This window comes from Ammospiza caudacuta, chromosome 27 (assembly GCF_027887145.1).
Source record: "Ammospiza caudacuta isolate bAmmCau1 chromosome 27, bAmmCau1.pri, whole genome shotgun sequence".
NCBI lineage: Eukaryota > Metazoa > Chordata > Aves > Passeriformes > Passerellidae > Ammospiza > Ammospiza caudacuta.
This window is the reverse complement of record NC_080619.1, coordinates 3,139,708-3,156,693: the sequence shown is the minus strand read 5'-3', so window position 1 is coordinate 3,156,693 and position 16,986 is coordinate 3,139,708. Positions and strand designations below refer to the sequence as shown.

At 56.9% G+C, this 16,986-nt stretch overlaps 3 protein-coding genes across 3 annotated transcripts; 1 reads left to right on the top strand and 2 right to left on the bottom strand.

Moving 5' to 3' along the window:
* The first annotated feature begins 185 nt into the window (after positions 1 to 185).
* On the top strand, positions 186 to 3,572 carry CCDC103 (coiled-coil domain containing 103). Its single transcript, XM_058820734.1, has 3 exons — positions 186 to 478; positions 1,225 to 1,357; positions 3,135 to 3,572. Exons 1-3 carry the CDS (start codon positions 330 to 332, stop codon positions 3,570 to 3,572), a joined length of 720 nt encoding a protein of 239 aa, XP_058676717.1. The 5' UTR covers positions 186 to 329.
* Positions 3,573 to 7,247: 3,675 nt separating this feature from the next.
* FAM187A (family with sequence similarity 187 member A) lies at positions 7,248 to 8,492 on the bottom strand. The gene has a single exon (XM_058820797.1). It carries the CDS (start codon positions 8,490 to 8,492, stop codon positions 7,248 to 7,250), a length of 1,245 nt encoding a protein of 414 aa, XP_058676780.1.
* Positions 8,493 to 9,367: 875 nt separating this feature from the next.
* On the bottom strand, positions 9,368 to 16,936 carry KIF18B (kinesin family member 18B). The gene is given in 12 exon segments (XM_058820796.1): positions 9,368 to 9,966; positions 10,066 to 10,166; positions 10,761 to 10,976; positions 11,222 to 11,331; positions 12,078 to 12,254; positions 12,328 to 12,525; positions 13,006 to 13,116; positions 13,325 to 13,429; positions 13,840 to 13,994; positions 15,165 to 15,458; positions 15,461 to 15,544; positions 16,732 to 16,936. Coding segments are annotated over 12 exon segments (2,355 nt in total).
* Between the last annotated feature and the right edge of the window lie 50 nt (positions 16,937 to 16,986).

The window sequence follows — 16,986 nt, the reverse complement described above, 5'->3', positions numbered from 1 at the left end:
GGCGCGGCCGGGGCAGCCGCGGGGGCCTTGCGCGGTGCCGGCGCCCCGGCTGCGGGGCGGGGCTATCGCGATAGAGCGCGCGGCCCCGGGGCCCGGCTGCTCATCACCGGGCGGGACTATCGCGATAGAGAGCGCGGCGGTGTGTCCGGGGGGTTCGGACAGGGGAGAGGTTCCCAATTGCCACCCACGTGCGCGGCCTTGCGCCGTCACAGTGCGGGGCACAAGGCGGGACCGTCACGATAATATCGGGCCCGCCTGGCAGCGCCGTTGTGACAGAAATCTGTCCTGGAAGCCACCTCAGACAGGGCTGTCCGGGCACGGAACCGGGCATGGAGCCGGGCATGGATCCGGCCGGGGCGTTCCCGGTGCTGGAGCGGGAGCTGCGGGCGGCGCTGGCCGAGGACGAGCGGCGGCAGCGGGAGGGCGAGGCCAAGCTGCGGGCGCTGCGCCAGGGCGTGCCCGACTACGGCCAGTTCAGGTCCGGGGCCCGGGGAGCGGCCCGAGGGGGCTCCGGGGCCCGGAACAGCCCCGAGGGCAGAGCCCGCTGAGATTTGTCCCAAAACTCCTCAGGTGGCCCCGTGTGGGCTGAGATGTGTCCCTGCTCCTGGGGTGGCCTGGCTGTGGCCAGCAATGGAGTGGCACTGTCCTCTCCCCAGGGCTCTGTCACCTCCCCAGGGCTCTGTCACCTCCCCGGGACACTGTCACCTCTTCCCATTCCCACCCCAGCCCCCGTTTCGCGCCCAGGCCATGCTGGGAGTGCAGAGCAGAGGGTGGCTGTCCCCTGTGTCCCTGTGTCCCTGTGTCCTTCCCAGCCTGTCCCTGCTGTGCCCAGGGGGTGTGGGCAGGCTGGGATGGCAGAGCTGCTCCACAGGGGCATTCCCAGTGCCCTCCAAACTCCAGGATTCTCCAGGGCTCCATCTGAGGGCTCCCTGTGCTTTGACATCCGGGTAGATCCAGGGCTTTGCCACATTCTGGGACCTGTTCAAATTCCATTCATGGGGTCACATCTGTCTCATTCCCCCTTGCCACTGATCCCTGAGGGGCAGGAAAACACCTTCAAGTGGCTTCTCCCCAAATATCTTGATGGGATTCCAGAGGGATTTCAGGTCAGGGCCTTCTCCTCCAGCCTGTCCAGCCCCTCTGGGTGCTCACACAGCCCAAAATCAGAAATTAGAGCAGCAGCCTGGAGCCTCAAAGTGTCCCTCCTGTGCCCGTTCCCTTCAGGGAGATTGTGCTGGCTTCTCACCTGAAGCCTCTGGAGAAGAAGGACGGGCTGGGACAGAGGAGGAATGTGCTGTGGAATCCCTGTGCAGCCCCAGCTCAGACAGCACCTGCCCACGCTGTGGACATCCCACAGGTGAGGGAGAGGCCCCAGCAGCTGGGAATTCCTCAGGAATCACCTGGGTGTTAATTGGGATGAGAGATTTACTCAGGATTCACTCTGGGTGTGAGCCAACCCTCCTGGCCCTTGAAATATCAGGGTTTGGATCAGGCTGCAGAGATTCCCTGAGCACAGGGAATTTATTTAACAGTTTAATAGGCTGAGTTAATCAATCCTGCCCAATCCTGATGAGCTCACTGGGTCCCTCAGTGTTGGGGACAGGGACAGGACATTTTCTGTCCCTCCATTCATGGCTGGAGTCACCTCAGTAGTCCTGTCCCTGCTGGGGTGTCCTGGTCATTGGGTGTTTCCCATGATAAGGAAATTTCATGGATTGCCTTACAAACAATCTCAAGGGTTTTTTATGCTGCTGGGGTTTCACTGAGCTCTGTTTATTGGATCTTTTGCAACTCTCCTGGTTGGGGCTGGGGTCACTCCACAGCCATCTGTGTTCACACTGGGTGTCACAGCTCATCCACACTTCCCTTTCCCCCTGGATTTTCCTGGTTTCTCAGGATTAAATGCACTTGGCTTTTCCTTGTCTTCCCTTTTCCTCCTGATTTCTCAGAGTTAAAGGCACCTGGCATTCCCTTTCCCCCCCTGGTTTCTCAGGGTTAAAAGCACCTGGCATTTCCTTGTATTCCCCTTTCCCCCCTGGATTTTCCTGGTTTCTCAAGGTTAGAGGCACCAGGCATTTCCTTTTCCCCCTGAATTTTCCTGGTTTCTCAGAGTTAAAAGCGCCTGACATTTCCTTGTCTTCCCCCTTTCCCTCTGGTTTCTCAGGGTTAAAGGCACCTGGCATTCCCATTTCCCTCTGGATTTTCCTGGTTTCTCAGGATTAAAGGCTCCTGGCATTTCCTTGTCTTCCCCTTTTTCCCCCTGGTTTCTCAGGGTTAAAGGCACCTAGCATTCCCCTTTCCCGCTGGATTTTCCTGTTTTTTCAGGGCTAAAGGCACTTTTCATTTCCTTGTGAAATGCCAAAAAGGCAGCTCCTTTTCCCTCTGAATTTTCCCCCTGGTTTCTCAGGGTTAAAGGCACCTGGCATTCCCTTGTATTCCCCTTTACCCCCTGAATTTTCCCCTGGTTTCTCAGGGTTACAGTAACCTGGCATTTCCTTTCCCCCCTGGGTTTTCCTGGTTTCTCAGAGTTAAAGACACCTGACATTTCCTTGTCTTTCCTTTTCCTCCTGTTTCTCAGGGTTAAAGGCACCTGACATTCCCTTTTCCCCCTGGAATTCCCAGGTTTCTCAGGGCTAAAGGCACTTGGCATTTCCTTGTGTTCCCCTTTTCCCTCTGAATTTCCCCCCTGATTTCTCAGGGTTAAATGCCCCTGGCTTTTCCTTTTCCCCCTGGATTTTCCTGGTTTCTCAGAGTTAAAGACACCTGACATTTCCTTGTCTTTCCTTTTCCTCCTGTTTCTCAGGGTTAAAGGCACCTGGCATTCCCTTTTCCCCCTGAAATTCCTTGGTTTCTCAGGTAAAGGCACCTGACATTCCCTTTCCCCACCCTGGATTTTCCTGGTTTCTCAGGGTTAAATGCACCTGGCTTTTCCTTGTGTTCCCCTTTTCCCCCTGAATTTCCCCCAGGTTTCTCAGGGTTAAAGGCACCTGGCATTTCATTGTCTTCCCCTTTTCTCCCTGGATTTTGCCAAATCCCCCAGTAAAATCATCCCAGCTATCCATGGGCTGATTGGGGTGAGGGAATCAAAGTCTTCAAACCAAACAGAAGGAGCTGAGTGTCCCTTTCTCCTCCAGGAGCTGATCCAGCTGCCCGGCACCGCTGCGGAATTTCACCGCGATTGGCGCCGATGCCTGAAAAGTGGGACAGACAAATACCAGTTTTTGCTGGAGCTTGGAGGGGAGGCCTTGGGCAGGATTTTCCAGGCTGATGTGGGCTTTGGCCTCCTGGGGGAGTTCCTGACAGTGCTGGCAGAGAACATCCATCCTGGGGACAGAGCTGCCATCCTTCAGATCCTGCAGAGCCTGGCGGGCACCGGGCGCTTCGGGCTCAACGTGGCTCTGCTGAGCCATGCAGAGAAGGAGAGCAGCCAGGATTTGTTCAGGAAGCTGCAGAGCAGGGATGGGCAGGCTGCTGGCCAGGGGGAAGCCCATCCCATAGAGAACCACCTGGAAAAGGAAACTGAGGAGGAGAGGACAGTGGTGGAGCTGATGAAGCGGTACCAGGTCAGCTGAGGAGCACCAGGATTGAGCAGAAACCTCAAAGCTTGACTTTGGCATCACTTGTTGTTGTTCACAATAAAGTTTAGCTCCCAGGCTGTGGTGCTGTGATCTCTGAGCAGGGTGTCCTCACAGATGGGTATGGGTAAGGAGAAAACCAAGGGAAAGAAAACAGGGTGGTAGTTTTGAAGGAGAAACCCAAACCCAGATTGTGATGGTGTTCACAGGGGTTTTTGGTTGAGGGAAGAGATGAGGATCTGACTCCATGTTTCAGAAGGCTGATTTATTATTTTATTATATATATTACATTAAAATTAAACTAAAAGAATAGAAGAAAGGATTTCATCAGAAGGCTAGCTAAGAATAGAATAGCAAAGAATGATAACAAAGGTTTGTGGTTCCACTCTCTGTCTGAGCCAGCTGGGCTTTGATTGGCCATTAATTACAAACATCCAACATGGGCCAATCCCAGATGCACCTGTTGCATCCCACAGCAGCAGATAACCATTGTTTACATTTTGTTCTTGAGGCCTCTCAGCTTCTCAGGAGGAAAAATCCCAAGGAAAGGATTTTTATAAAAATGTCTGTGACATCAGATGGTCCCTTTCCTCCTCCACCCTTGCTCACAGTTACTGAGGGGTTTTAGGAGATGTAATCAATGACAGTGACAACCAGCAAATGGCAGAGTTACCCCAGCAGACTGGAAGCATGGCAGGTCCAGGTTCATCCCCGAGGCCTGGAATGGGAATATTGGCCTTTGTGGCAGCACTTGGGGAGACATGTGTGTCCCTGCAGTCTGCTGTGGTGTCATTCCTCCTCCCTTTGCACATCTGATGGCAGCTGAGCACTGGAGACTTCAGCAAAAAAAGATCCTGGAGTTACCGAAGATTGGGAGATTGTCTTGGTTTGGAAAGACAGGAATCTGCTAAGGAAGGCAGGAGCCTCCCCTGAAATGGAGAATGTAAACCCTCCCCAGCCCTCTGAATTGCTATAAATTTTAAATTAAGGGGCTCTCCGGCAAAAATATGGGAGCAGGAAATAACAGTTCTTTAATAGGGAAAAAAAAAAAAAAAAAAAGGATAAAATAAACAATGCAGTGCACTAGAACAACACTGACAGAGTCAGAACCCAACCTGACACCCTGTGGGTCAGGGTGTTGGCAGCAGTCCCATTGGAATTGTGGCTCAGCCCTCCTGCAGTGTCAGGGGTGGTTCTGCTGGAGCAGGGATCCTGTAGAGAAGGATGTATTCTGCCTCTGAAGATCCAGTGGAAGGAGAGGCAGCTGCTGTTCCTCTGGGGAATCCAGTGCAGAAAGCCGTGCTGGTGTCCCAGAACCTCTGGATTATATCTGGGCAGCAATGCTTGGCTCCTCCCCCTGGGCTCACATCTCCCAATGGGATGTTACAGTTCTTATCAGCCATGCAGGGACATTCAATAGCTGTTATCAGCAATGTCCCCTCCCAGGGAGGTGTGAATGTGGTCACTCAAAGAGAGAGATAAGGCAAACTGCCCACTTGACAAAGGTAATCTGCCATACAGAAACGGGGCTGGAAACAAAACCTGCACACTTGGGCCAGGACTGACACCCCACTGTCCCCCTCAGCCCTGAGCTGGGGATGTGTGGATGCCATGGGACAGAGAGAGAGAAACAGCAAGCGCTTCTCACAGCGGCTTGTGAGGAGTTTTAGGGAGCTGGAAAGATGTGATAACTTGTTGAGTATAAACAATTTGCAGGTCGTGTTTTTCTACTTTATTTTTCTGTTCCTCTGAAGGGCAGTGCGTGAGAAAGATGTTTCTGTTACTTAGCCAATAGAATAGTGTTGGGGAAGATGAAACAGGACGATTATAAATATGATTGTCTGGCAAAAGATTTTGAGAATATGGAAACTATAAGTGAGATTGAAATGAAAGCAAGCTTTGAGATCCCTCAGTTACTGAACAACTGGAAAACAATGGTGTGGCCGGCTGAAGGTGATCCCCTTTTGATGGAACAACACCCTCTGCTTGCAGACAGGCCCAAGGGTCAGAGCAGACCCTACAGCTTGGCAGAAGGGCCCAAAGAGGAGTTTGTAGGGTTTAAAATGTAACACAGCATGGTAATGTAATGATTCTTATAGGCTGGATGTAAATGCTATAGGATTTGTATCTTGTACTAGATTGGTTAGTGAGAATTGGAATATTCAGCACAGAAGAAGATTTATTGTATTGTAACAGAAACCTTGCTCTCTTACCCTTTTACTCTCTCACCCTCTCTCCCCCTCTCTTCTCTCAGCCTGCTCTGAGCTGTGTTTGGCAGCTCCCAGCAGGGCCCTGCACCCAGGCCCTTTGCAATAAACCCCAAATTCCACACCCTGGCTGCAGAGATCTCTCATCTCCATCTGTCCCCACCATCCTACCCCCCTGACACTTCCACAGACAGAATCTATTGTGCCGCTCTATAAAAACCGCGCGGTTTTTTTGAATAAAACCTTCTTTGCCTTTTCTACCATCCTGCCTCTCGCCTGTTCCTGCCTCAATCTTGGCACAAGAATGACAGGGATGTTGCCCCCCAGGGGCTCTGTTCATGTGCTCTCTGCTGCCTGGCTGCAAAGCTGCCCCTGGATTTTCCAGCCAGGTCCTTTCCCAATTCCTGTCACAGACGGAGCTTCTGGCTGTCACTTCAGCCCGTGCTGCTGCCAGGGGAGCAGCCCAGGTGGCTGCATGCTTTTCCAGCCAGCTCCCAGCTGGGCTCCGTGGTGGCTCCTGGATTCCTGCCTGCACAAATCCCTGAGCTGTGCTGGAATTCTGCCCTTCCTGCTGCCAGCTCTGCCTCCCAACAAGCAAAACCACGGCTGCAGAGGATACAGGCACAGCCCTCAGCTCCCAGCACTGCAGGGGTTAATCCCTGCAGGATTACAGAGCAGTGCAGGAAGCACTTTGGGTTCTACTGGGAGATTTTTAGGGATTCAGAGGGTGAGGCTGCCAGGTGAGTCTTGGTGGCTGTGTTCCCCCTGGCCTGCACACACAACCCTGGCTGGTGCCACCCTGGGGACACTGTCGGGCTCTGTCTGGGGCTGAGTTTGGTGGCAAAGTCTCCAGGCCTGGAGCTGCCTCTCTGTGTGTGAGCCCTCCCAGCTCATGCTGGGGCTTTGTTGCCCTTCAAGGACCCAACCAGCTGCATCCTGCTCCATCCCTGAGCGTGGGAGATGCAGATTGTTTTCCATAGCTCTGTCCCTCCCTGATTTTGCTTCTCCTGTCATCACCAGGTGTTTGGTTCACCATCATCAACACGGTTCAAGCGCCAGAGCATCTCTGGGACCCACAGTGCCCTCCCAGACAGCAGGATTTCCCTTGGGAATGCTGACATCCTCAAGTTCCATCCTCAAACAAAGGAGATGAGCCTGGAGGGGGGCACATCCTGCTCCCTGCCAAAACCCTGCAGAGATGCCGCCACCTTTGGGGGACGTGTAAGATAACTCTGTAGGGCACAAACATTGACTCCCAGTTCTGTGCTGAGTTAAAAACACCTCAAAAGCAGAGACAGTTCTGAAGAAAATTGCCAGATTATTTGAAAAAAAACCCAACAACTTTCCATTCAAAAAGTCAAAACCAAACATTGAAAAAATGTTGAAACTAAAATAGGCTAAAATGGTCCTCACATTGGAAATTCCCTGCGTGAGGGTGATCCAAGCTGTCCAAGTGGTGGAGCTGCTACAACTTGGCCAGTTTCCTGAACACCTCAGCCCTGCAGTGGGACAGGTGGATGAGGAAGAAGATGCCGACGATGACGGCGAAGCTGATGCCCACAGCCCTCATGACGAAGATGGACTCGGGGTCGCTGGGGCTGCGCTGGCGCCGGGGCTCGAAGGTGACAGTGAGCTGGAAGCCGGCCACCAGCTCGCCCTCCCGCCAGCAGAAGTAGGTGGCTTTGTCCCTCCTGCGCAGCCGCTGCAGGTGCAGGTGGTTCCCGTGGTCGATGAAGAGCCTCATGTCCTTCCTGACCCCCACCAGGTAGTGGGCACGGTAGAGCCGCACGGATCCCTTGTCCCAGGCCACGGCGTGCTCTGGCCGCGCCCCCGGGCATGAAATCACCAGGTCAGTTTTGGGGGGCTGGTTGTGGTACTGGATGGGGACACGGGGCAGCTCTGGTTTCTCACCCAGCTTGTAAACCACGTTGGAGATGGACTGCACGCCCTCCTCGGGGGCTTCCTTCTGCTGGCAAGGGGCCAGGCAGCTCCTGACGGCCACCTCGGGGCTGCGGAGGCGGATGAGGCGCCCGAAGGGTTTGGGGACGGCCCTGGAGCCGCAGGAGCTGACGTTGGGCAGTGCCGTGCGGTAGCGGGGTTTCAGCTGGGGGCTCTGCACGTAGCACAGCCCGATGCGCCGCTGCTCGCCCCGCACCCCGCAGCGGTCACAGCGCGTCCAGTCCCAGAAGGTGGTGAACAGCGTGAACTCCTTCTCCTTGTGGTCCTCTTGGACGTGCTGGTCTTTATCCAGGAAAGCCACGGTGATCTTCTTGGTGGGCTGCACGTCCACGTCGTAGCCGTAGAAGAAAAGCCCTTCCTTGGTGCCGCACAGGTAATGGCCAGAGTCCCTCACCTGGGCTCGGAACACGATCAGGCTGAACAGGCGGATGCTGAAGCGCTTCAGGAGGTCGCTGCCCGCGCGCACCTGCTTGGAATCCACGATCACGGTGCCATTGAAGTCCGTCAGCACCGTGGTTTCGTGGCTGTGCAGGTTCTTCTGGAAGTACCAGACCACAGAGGAGGCCTCCTCGGGTTTGCACTTGCAGGGCAGCTCAAAGGTCATGTCCGCCAGGTAGGCGACGTTCTCGAACACCAGGAAGGCGGGACATGCCGTCTTCTTGAACACATCCCCTTTCTTCTCAATGGCAAAGGCCTGGAGAACATCCAGCAGGGACAGGAGAATGGTGGCTCCCAGCAGCCTCATCCCCATTACTGCAGGTGCTCCCTGGCCCAGCAGAACTCACAGAGCCTAGGCAGGGATCTGCTGGGAGCATCCTGCCCTGGAACAGCCCAGCCTCTGTCACCTTCTCTGAAAGCAGCTCTGGAGCGTTGTCGCCCACGTGCCTGGCAACAATGGAGCTGTGCTGGGACCAGCGGAACCCCCAACACCTCATCATGGTTTGAGCTGGGTGGGAACTTAGAGAGGATCTCTAGTGCAGATCAACATCTCCATGGCTGTGCCATTGGGAAGGTAGTGGCTTTTGAGACAGAGAATTTTTAGGTTGTGCTTTAATTATTAGGTCAAAGAGAACCTTTGACCATGAGCTGGCCAGTCTGATGAGAGGGAAGGCTTGGGGGGTGAGTTACAAATGTTTGTGCCATTGTTTCCTCCTGGGGAGGAGACCAGGCCAGCCTGATGTTCCTTGGCTCAAGATGAGAATCATGGGGCAAACCCCATCAGAGCTGTGTTTGGCTGTGGTGGAACCTCTCACACCCCACACAGTTTTCTGATCCCTTCTCTGAAGTGCCTGGACACAAAGAGTCACAGCATGGGGAACAAATAAGAACTGCAAATGTGAGTGTGCAGTGGCAGAGCTGTGATCCCATTGCAATGACAGTGGGACAGCTCACCTGACTGGGATACTGTCATGGATAGCCATGGCCATGTGTCCCCACATCCCTCACCTGCACTCTGGGACACTCAGCAGAGGCACCACAGCCCTGGGATGATGGAGAAGGAGGACAGAACCCAACCCCAGAGCCAGAACCATTTCCAGGCTCCCCACACGAGGGTGAGGCAGGAGAGAACAGCCGCGTGTTGACCCTTGGATTTGGGACAGAACAATTTATTAAAAACACAACAACCTATTTCCTAAACCCACTCATAACCTGCAAACACACATACAGCACTGTGCCAACAGAGGGGGCACAGAGGTGGGCACTGGGCTGGAACCACGGCCAGAAGGGCGGTATGGGGCAGGAGGGGTTGCTCGAGGAGCTGCCGGAGGAGCTGGAGGCCTTTGGGGTTTGGGTGCTGGGAGGGGTGCTGGGGAGGGGGCTCGGGGGGGCTTCCCAGAGCTCCTGCTGCTGCTCAGGGCTCGGAGGAAGCAGCTCTGGAGCCGGCCCGGGCAGGGGGCTGGGGGTCCGTGCTGGTGCCGCGGTGCCAGGGCTCTGGGTGCCCGGCACAGGGGAGGGCTGGCAGCTGGCACTGCTGGCACTGCGGGGCTCCAGGGGCACGGGGGAGCTCTGCCCTGCCCCGGGAGTGCTTGCTGCCTTCCAGCCCCGCTGGCGCTTCCTCCGTGTTCGGGAGCCACGAGACTTTTCTGATTGGGAATCGCTGCTCGACTCGAGCATCCTCATCACAGGCCACACAGAGATGGGGCTGGAGCATGGAGAGAGCTCCTGGCAGCACAGCGGGGCCGTGATGGGCACAGGGGACTCTGGCATGGTCACAGGAGCCTCGGCTGAAAGAGCAGAGAAGAAACAGAATCACCTCGTGTCTGCAGCTCGGGAGCATCCCCAACCCCCGGGGCACCCCCACTGTCCCCATCCCAAATCCTCACCTGCAGAGCTCAGCTGCATTCCTGGGGCTGGGGCAGCCTCGCTGAGCTCTTCAAGGCAACAGGGAAGTGCAGCTTCCTCCAGCCCTGGGGACTCCTCCAGATATTTGGGCTCCTCCAGCCCTGGGGACTCCTCCAGATATTTGGGCTCCTCCAGCCCTGGGGACTCCTCCAGATCTTCGGGCTCCTCCAGCCCTGAGGACTCCTCCAGATTTTCGGGCTCCTCCAGCCCTGAGGACTCCTCCAGATCTTCGGGCTCCTCCAGCCCTGAGGACTCCTCCAGATCTTTGGGCTCCTCCAGCCCTGGGGACTCCTCTAGATCTCTGGGCTCCTCCAGCCCTGGGGATTCCTCCAGATATTTGGGCTCCTCCATCCCTGAGGACTCCTCCAGCCCTGGGGATTCCTCCAGCCCTGGGGACTCCTCCAGCCCTGAGAACTCCTCCAAATCTTTGGACTCCTCCAGCTCTTTGGGCTCCTCCAGCCTTATGGACTCTTCCAGCCTTGTGATCTCCTCCAGCCTTATGGATTCCTCCAGTCCCGTGGAATCCTCCATCCCGGTAAGTTCCTTCAGCCCTGTGAGCTCTTCCATCCCTGGGAGCTCCTCCATCCCTGCGAGCTCCTCCAGCCCTGTGGATTCCTCCATCCCTGGGAGCTCCTCCATCCCTGGGAGCTCCTCCATCCCTGTGAGCTCCTCCAGCCCTGTGGGTTCCTCCATCCCTGGAAGCTCCTCCAGCCCTGTGGGCTCCTCCATCCCTGGGAGCTCCTCCATCCCTGTGAGCTCCTCCAGCCCTGTGGGCTCCTCCATCCCTGGGAGCTCCTCCAGCCCTGGGAGCTCCTCCAGCCCTGTGGGTTCCTCCAGCCCTGTGGGTTCCTCCACTTCCTTTGTCTTCTCAGTAATTTCATCAGGGCAGGGGCTGTGAGTAGAGATTTGGGGAAAGAGTGTCAAACTTGGAATGTGGGATATTCCCAAGCTGTAAATGCCCTCCTGGAGGGCCTGAGCTGTGAGGTGTGTGTGCACCTGTGGGTGACAAGGGACCCAGGGACAGGCCAGCGTCTCCAAGCTCAGCCCTGGTCCCCACATCCATCCAACCATGGACAGCCCAGTCTGCCCAGGCTGTGAGGAGACAGCAGGACATGGGGAGGACACACGGACACTCACTTCTGCTCCTGGTCCTGCTGAAGGGGACTTGGTGTCTTGGTCTGGAATTGCAGATCGGACGGGGAGGCTGTTCTGGAGCTGCAGGGAGACGCCCCAGTGTCCTGCAGGGACTGGGGTCAGGCAGTGGTTAAAACACAACAGTGCAGCATGAACCCATCTCCGGGGCTGCTCCTCAGCCTCCTCCAGGCTCCAAGGGGTTGGTGGCACACCTACCCCTTCCCCTCCCCCTTTCCCCAAGCTTAAAAGGACATGGGACCATGCAGTCGGGATTCTGTTGGAGCTGTTACCAAGATTCAGATGTCTGTGACCCTGGAATAAAACTCTGGATCAAACTCTCTGGCAGAATCCATCTCCTTTTCCTCTTCACCTCGCCTAAAGCCTTTCCACCAGAGGTAAACCTGAGTTCCTGATTGCCCGGACTTGTTCCAAATGCCAGCTGCAACATCCAGCTAGCCAAAGGTGTCTCTGAGGTGAAACCACCACAGCTGCCACCTCTGGTCAAGCAGCAAGGGCCAGATGAGCCCAGGCATGTACCATCCAGCTATATTGGTATTTAATTCCCATATATTGATATTTAATTCCAATATATTGGCGCCCAACGTGGGGCAGCTCCATCCTGGGGATGGATCAGTCAGGGAAGAGACCCCTGAGGTGGCACCCTCACTTTTGCTGCAATATCCAGCCAGCCAAAGGTGTCTCTGAGGTGAAACCACCACAGCTGCCACCCTTGGTCAAGCAGCAAGGGCCAGACGAGCCCAGGCACGTTCCACCCGGCAATATTGGGATCATATTCCAATGCACCCCACCACAGACCCCCCAGCAGCTCCCGAGCCCGTGGGGCCGTCCCGGTGCTCACCGGCAGCATGATGTGCCGGGCGCGGCTGGCGAAGCGCAGCGTGCTGTAGGTGTCGGGGCCGGCGGGCGCCGCGGGGCTCACGGCAGCGATCACGGTGCTGCGGAAGCTGCCCACCAGCGAGTCCTTCAGCAGCAGCGTCAATTTGCTGTCCCGGAACGGCACGTGGCTCTGCCCGCCCTGTCCCGAGATATCACTCAGCTCTGGGCCGTGGGGACACCATCCCGGAGCAGCCCCGGGGAGCCACACTCACCTTGGCTCCGGCCAGAGCACGGACCACGCTTTTGAAGGCCAGCAGGGAGCGGTTGATGCTGGTGCCCTCCCACATCCCCTCTCCCCGGCCCGGCGTGTCCCAGGCTCGCTCCGAGCCCGCCAGGTCGATGAAGCTCAGCTTGGCCACACGCGGGTCCCTGGCGGGGCCCCCAGTGATGTCCCAGTGCTTCACCTGGATCTGGGGACAGAGAGGAATGAGATGGCTCCACACAGGTGCTCTGGCCTCTGTGCTTTCAGGGAACCTTTTCAAGAGCCATGGAATCCAGAGGGAGGAGAGGAACGTGGCATGTTGAAAGGATGAGCCAAACACCCTGTGATGACACAAGGAGCAGAGCCAGGAAAGGGATGTGGCAGGGAGGGACAGCTATGGGAACAATCAGCATCTCCCAGACTCGGTGATAGGGAGGGGTATGGCTGGGCAGGTCCTCAGAGGGACTGGAAAAGCATGAAGCCACCTGCCAGCAGCAAGGGGCAAGGCAGCAGGCTCAGGCTGAAGTGACAGCCCTGGAAGTGGGCAAGGACCTGGCTGGAACCGAAATCCAGGGGCAGCTTTGCAGCCAGGCAGCAGAGAACACATGAACAGAGCCCCTGGGGAGCAACATCCCAGGGGTGCCCAGGTGGGCAGGTTTTGTTTCCAGCTGTTTGCAGCAGCCCTCACCTGGAAGATGGCGTGGGAGCGGGAGGAGGCGGCGTTGGCCTTGGTGGAGCGCTGGGCCCGGTTTTTGTTGCCTTTGGCCAACAAGGCCAGGAGATGCTCTGGAGTTGTGGGCTGGGGGAGAAGGGGCAGGGGGTGGATCAGCACCTGGGCACCCTGAGGCCGAGCAGCCCCAGGCAGTGCCAGCTCTGCAGGGCCCTGGCAGCTCGGGGCCACCTCTGCTGCCAGCCAGGAGCCAGGAGCACCTGAGACCTCCCCAGCCCATGTCCCCAGGGCTCCCAGCACCGTGCAGATGAGTCTGTCCCAGCCCTTGTGCTCAGACCTGGTGCAAGGAGAGGCCCTGTGCCACGACTCCTTTCCCGGGCTGCTCCCAGACGTTCAGAGGGCCCTGGGGCTTCAGCAGGTCATAGACACGTTCCTTGTACACCTGGAGCAGGACATCGGGGTCAGGCTGAGGTTTAATTCTCTGGGAGGGAGCTGGGTACCCCTGCAGGATCTGGCACAGCCAGGGCTTCCCCCTGACCCCACCTCTGGCACCTCATTCCACCAGGAGCAGCTGATGGGGCTCAAAAGGCAGGGCCAGCTCCCAGAGCTCTGCTGGGCAGTTCCCTCAACCCTGCTCCTGTCCAGCCCTTCCAGGAGGCCCTCACTGCTCTGTGGAGCACAGCAAGGGAGAGGAAAGCCCTGCTCTAGCAGAGAGGGAGGAACAGCAGCAGGTGGATGATCCTGCCAACCCCAGGGGACACTGCAGGTACCCCGAATGTGGCTCTGGATCAACCCCAAATCTCCTCCCTGGGGACCCTGAGGCAGGAGGGGACACGCTGAGCCACAGCAAACCTGCTGGTAGGAGACCAGGACCTCCCAGCTCCTGTCCTTCATGGCCTCGAGCCTCTTGTAGAGCTCCACCGTGGCCAGGTGCACAATGCCAGGAGTCCTCTTGGTGCCCATCATGGTGTGGGTCTTCCCAACCCCTGAGGCTCCGTAGGCAAACACTGCAGGGAAAAGAGGTGGGAGGTGAAATGATCTAAGAGCAGAAGAGGAGGAGGAGGAGAAGGAGAAGGAGGAGAAAGAAGGAGAAAGAAGGAGAAAGGAGCTTATCTGCTTCCCACACAGATAAGACACAAGGTAAAACTCATAACCTTCCCCACTGCTCCTCAGGGCAGTTTTTCTCCCTGGTTTCAGCCTCTCTAGTGCAGCAGGGACAGAAGGAGCCTCCAGGTGAGTGCTGCTCCCATGCTCAGCTCACCTCTGACCCTCTCCCCACGAGGCATTTCTGCTTCTTCTCTTTCACCCCCATGTTCCAGCACCTCCTCTGAGGCCTCCCCATCAGGGTGGGATGCACTGATCTGGAGCCTCAGCCCTCTCCTGACTCAGTGCTGGGGCCTGGGGACAGGGACAGCCCTTCAGTGGCTCTCAGGAACCACCAGGAGCTGGATCAGCATCCCCTGGTGTGAGTTCCTGGTGCAGGGAGAGCCTGGGCTGCTCCTGGGAATGCTCCTGTGCCATGCAATGCTGGGAACAGCTCTGGGGCTGTGGGAGCTGTCCAGGACCTGTCAGACCTGGATTTCCAGAGCCCATTCCAGCCTGGAAAGGCATGGCAAAGCCAAGGGGCTTTTTCTCCATGCATCCACCACACTTCTACCCATCCTTCCTGACCCAGAATAGACAAGAGCAAGTAATCCTTGTTCCTCTAAATGCCTGGCCAGCTCTGCCCAGCCAGGGATCCATGGGGAGGCTCAAAGGGATTTAGGGTCCTTGGGGAGTCTCTGGGGGTCCAGGGGAGCTGTAGGAGCATGAAGAGGTTTGTGGGGTCATTTGGGATCCAAAGAGACCCAAAGAGAGGCCAGGGTTTTGGGAGAGGCTGTGGGAGCCTGAAGAGGGTTCAGGCTCATGAGGAGCTCCAAAGTGGCACAGGATTGGCACAGGGAGGGGTGGGCACAGACCCTGGCGAGGGATCTCTCTGTCCCAACACCCACATCCATCCTCTGCACCCCATTCCCACAGTGCTGAGCACTGCTGGAACCAACAGCTGTGTGGTTTTGGGTTGCTGTTGGGTCACCCCATTCCCAAAGATGCACGGGGGCTTCCAAATGAAATCCTGAGCCCTGGGAGGGGATGGGGCAGGAGTTCCTACAAGGATCAGGGCTGTGTGAAGGACTCACCGGAGCAGTTGTAGCCAGCGAGGAGCGTGTCCAGCAGAGGCAGCGTGGTGTGCTCGAACACCTCCTCCTGCGTGGCCCTCTCGCCAAAAACGTGGTCGAACTCGAACTCGAGGCTCCTGCGGCGGCGGCCGGGGCCGGGGCTGGTGCCGGGGCCGGTGCCGGTGCCGCCGGGCTCCTCGGAGGTGAAGAGCACGGCGCGCTGGTTCAGGACGTGCAGGATGGAGGGCGCAGCTCGCTCCCGGGGGTTGGGGGGTCTCACACGCAGCACCACGGCCACGGAGCCCTCCTGGGGAGGGGCCTCTGCCCCCCAACAGGCACCTGGGGCTGGGGCGTCGGGCTGCTCCGGGCTCCCCATCCACTGATCCTGGTCCTCCTGTGGTCTGGGGTGATATAGGGTCAGCTGGAGGGTGCATGGGGGAGAGAGATCCCCAGGCTGGGCAAGCTCTCAGAGCTTTCCCCCTTCACCAGGGTCTGTGCCCACCCCTCCCTGTGCCAACCCTGGTGCCCCTTTGGAGCTCCCCATGAGCCTGAACCCCTTCAGGCTCTCACAATCTCTCCCAAAACCTTCACCCCTCTTCGGGTCTCTTTGGATTCCAAACAACCCTACAACCCTTTCATGCTCCTACTGCTCCTCTGGACCCCACAGAGACTCTCCAAAGACCCTAAATCCCTTTGAGACATAACCCCCTCCCACAGCCCAACATCCCCCTTTCAGCCCACTCAGCCTACCCCTCTCTTGGCCCCCACAGCCCCTCTCACGACAGAATCCCAGAATCACAGAACCCCAGAACCACAGAAACACAGAATTCCAGAATCTCAGAATAATGAGGTTGGAAGAGACCTCTAAGATCATCGAATCCAACCTATGCCCCAATGTCGCAGACAACTTCTATAAAAAATCTTTTCTTTAGAATTTTTTCTCCTTAGAAGCTGGGAGGCCTCAGGAACAAAATGTAAACAATGGTTATCTGCTGCTGTGGAATTCAGCAGGTGAATCTGGGATTGGTCTCATGTGGTTGTTTCTGATTAATGTCCAATCACAGCCCAGCTGGCTCAGACTCTAAGACACAAACCTTTGTTATTCATTTTTTTCTATTCTTAGCTTAGCTAGCCTTCTGATGAAACCTTTTCTTCTATTCTTTTAGTACAGTTTTAATGTAATATATATAATAAAATAATAAATCAAGCCTTCTGAAACATGGAGTCAGATCCTCGTCTCTTCCCTCATTCTGGGACCCCTGTGAACACCGTCACACCCTAACACCTCAACTCCCCACATTTTGGCCCCCACAGCCCCTCTCACGACAGAATCCCTGAATAATGAGGTCGGAAGAGACCTCTAAGATCATCAAGTCCAACCCATGCCCTAACACCTCACCTAGAGTACAGCACCGTGTCCAGTCTTTTTATAAACACACCCAGAGACGGTGACCGCACCACCTCCCTGGGAAGAGCATTTATTCCTCTTTCCACCCCGCTATCACTCCTCAGAGCCCCCTCGCACAGCCCTGCAGCCGCCCAGAACTGACCCAGCCACCGCATTCCCCGCGGGGACAGCAGCACCCACGCCTGAGGTCGGCATGGCCGGGCAAGGGACGAGGCAGAGCCCCGGTCACCGGGAACGCCGAGAGCGGAGCGGCCACCGGAGCGCGGCTGAGCGGGGACAGCGCCGCCGTTGTCACCGGGGACCCGCCGGTGCCTGGCAGCCCTGGAACGTTGGCACTTGTGGCCATGGAGCCGGGCCGGGAACAACGCAGCCCCCGAGGATGCATTGCCGTGGAATGACGGCGTCACTGAGGGGTTTGGGCTGGACCCGGAGCGG

Coding starts and splice junctions, on each gene's coding strand:
- CCDC103 (XM_058820734.1), top strand. CDS start 330: ATGGAGCCGGGCATGGATCCGGCCGGGGCGTTCCCGGTGCTGGAGCGG. Junction 479..1,224: donor CCCGACTACGGCCAGTTCAG/GTCCGGGGCCCG, acceptor CGTTCCCTTCAG/GGAGATTGTGCTGGCTTCTC. Junction 1,358..3,134: donor ACGCTGTGGACATCCCACAG/GTGAGGGAGAGG, acceptor TTTCTCCTCCAG/GAGCTGATCCAGCTGCCCGG.
- FAM187A (XM_058820797.1), bottom strand. CDS start 8,492: ATGGGGATGAGGCTGCTGGGAGCCACCATTCTCCTGTCCCTGCTGGAT.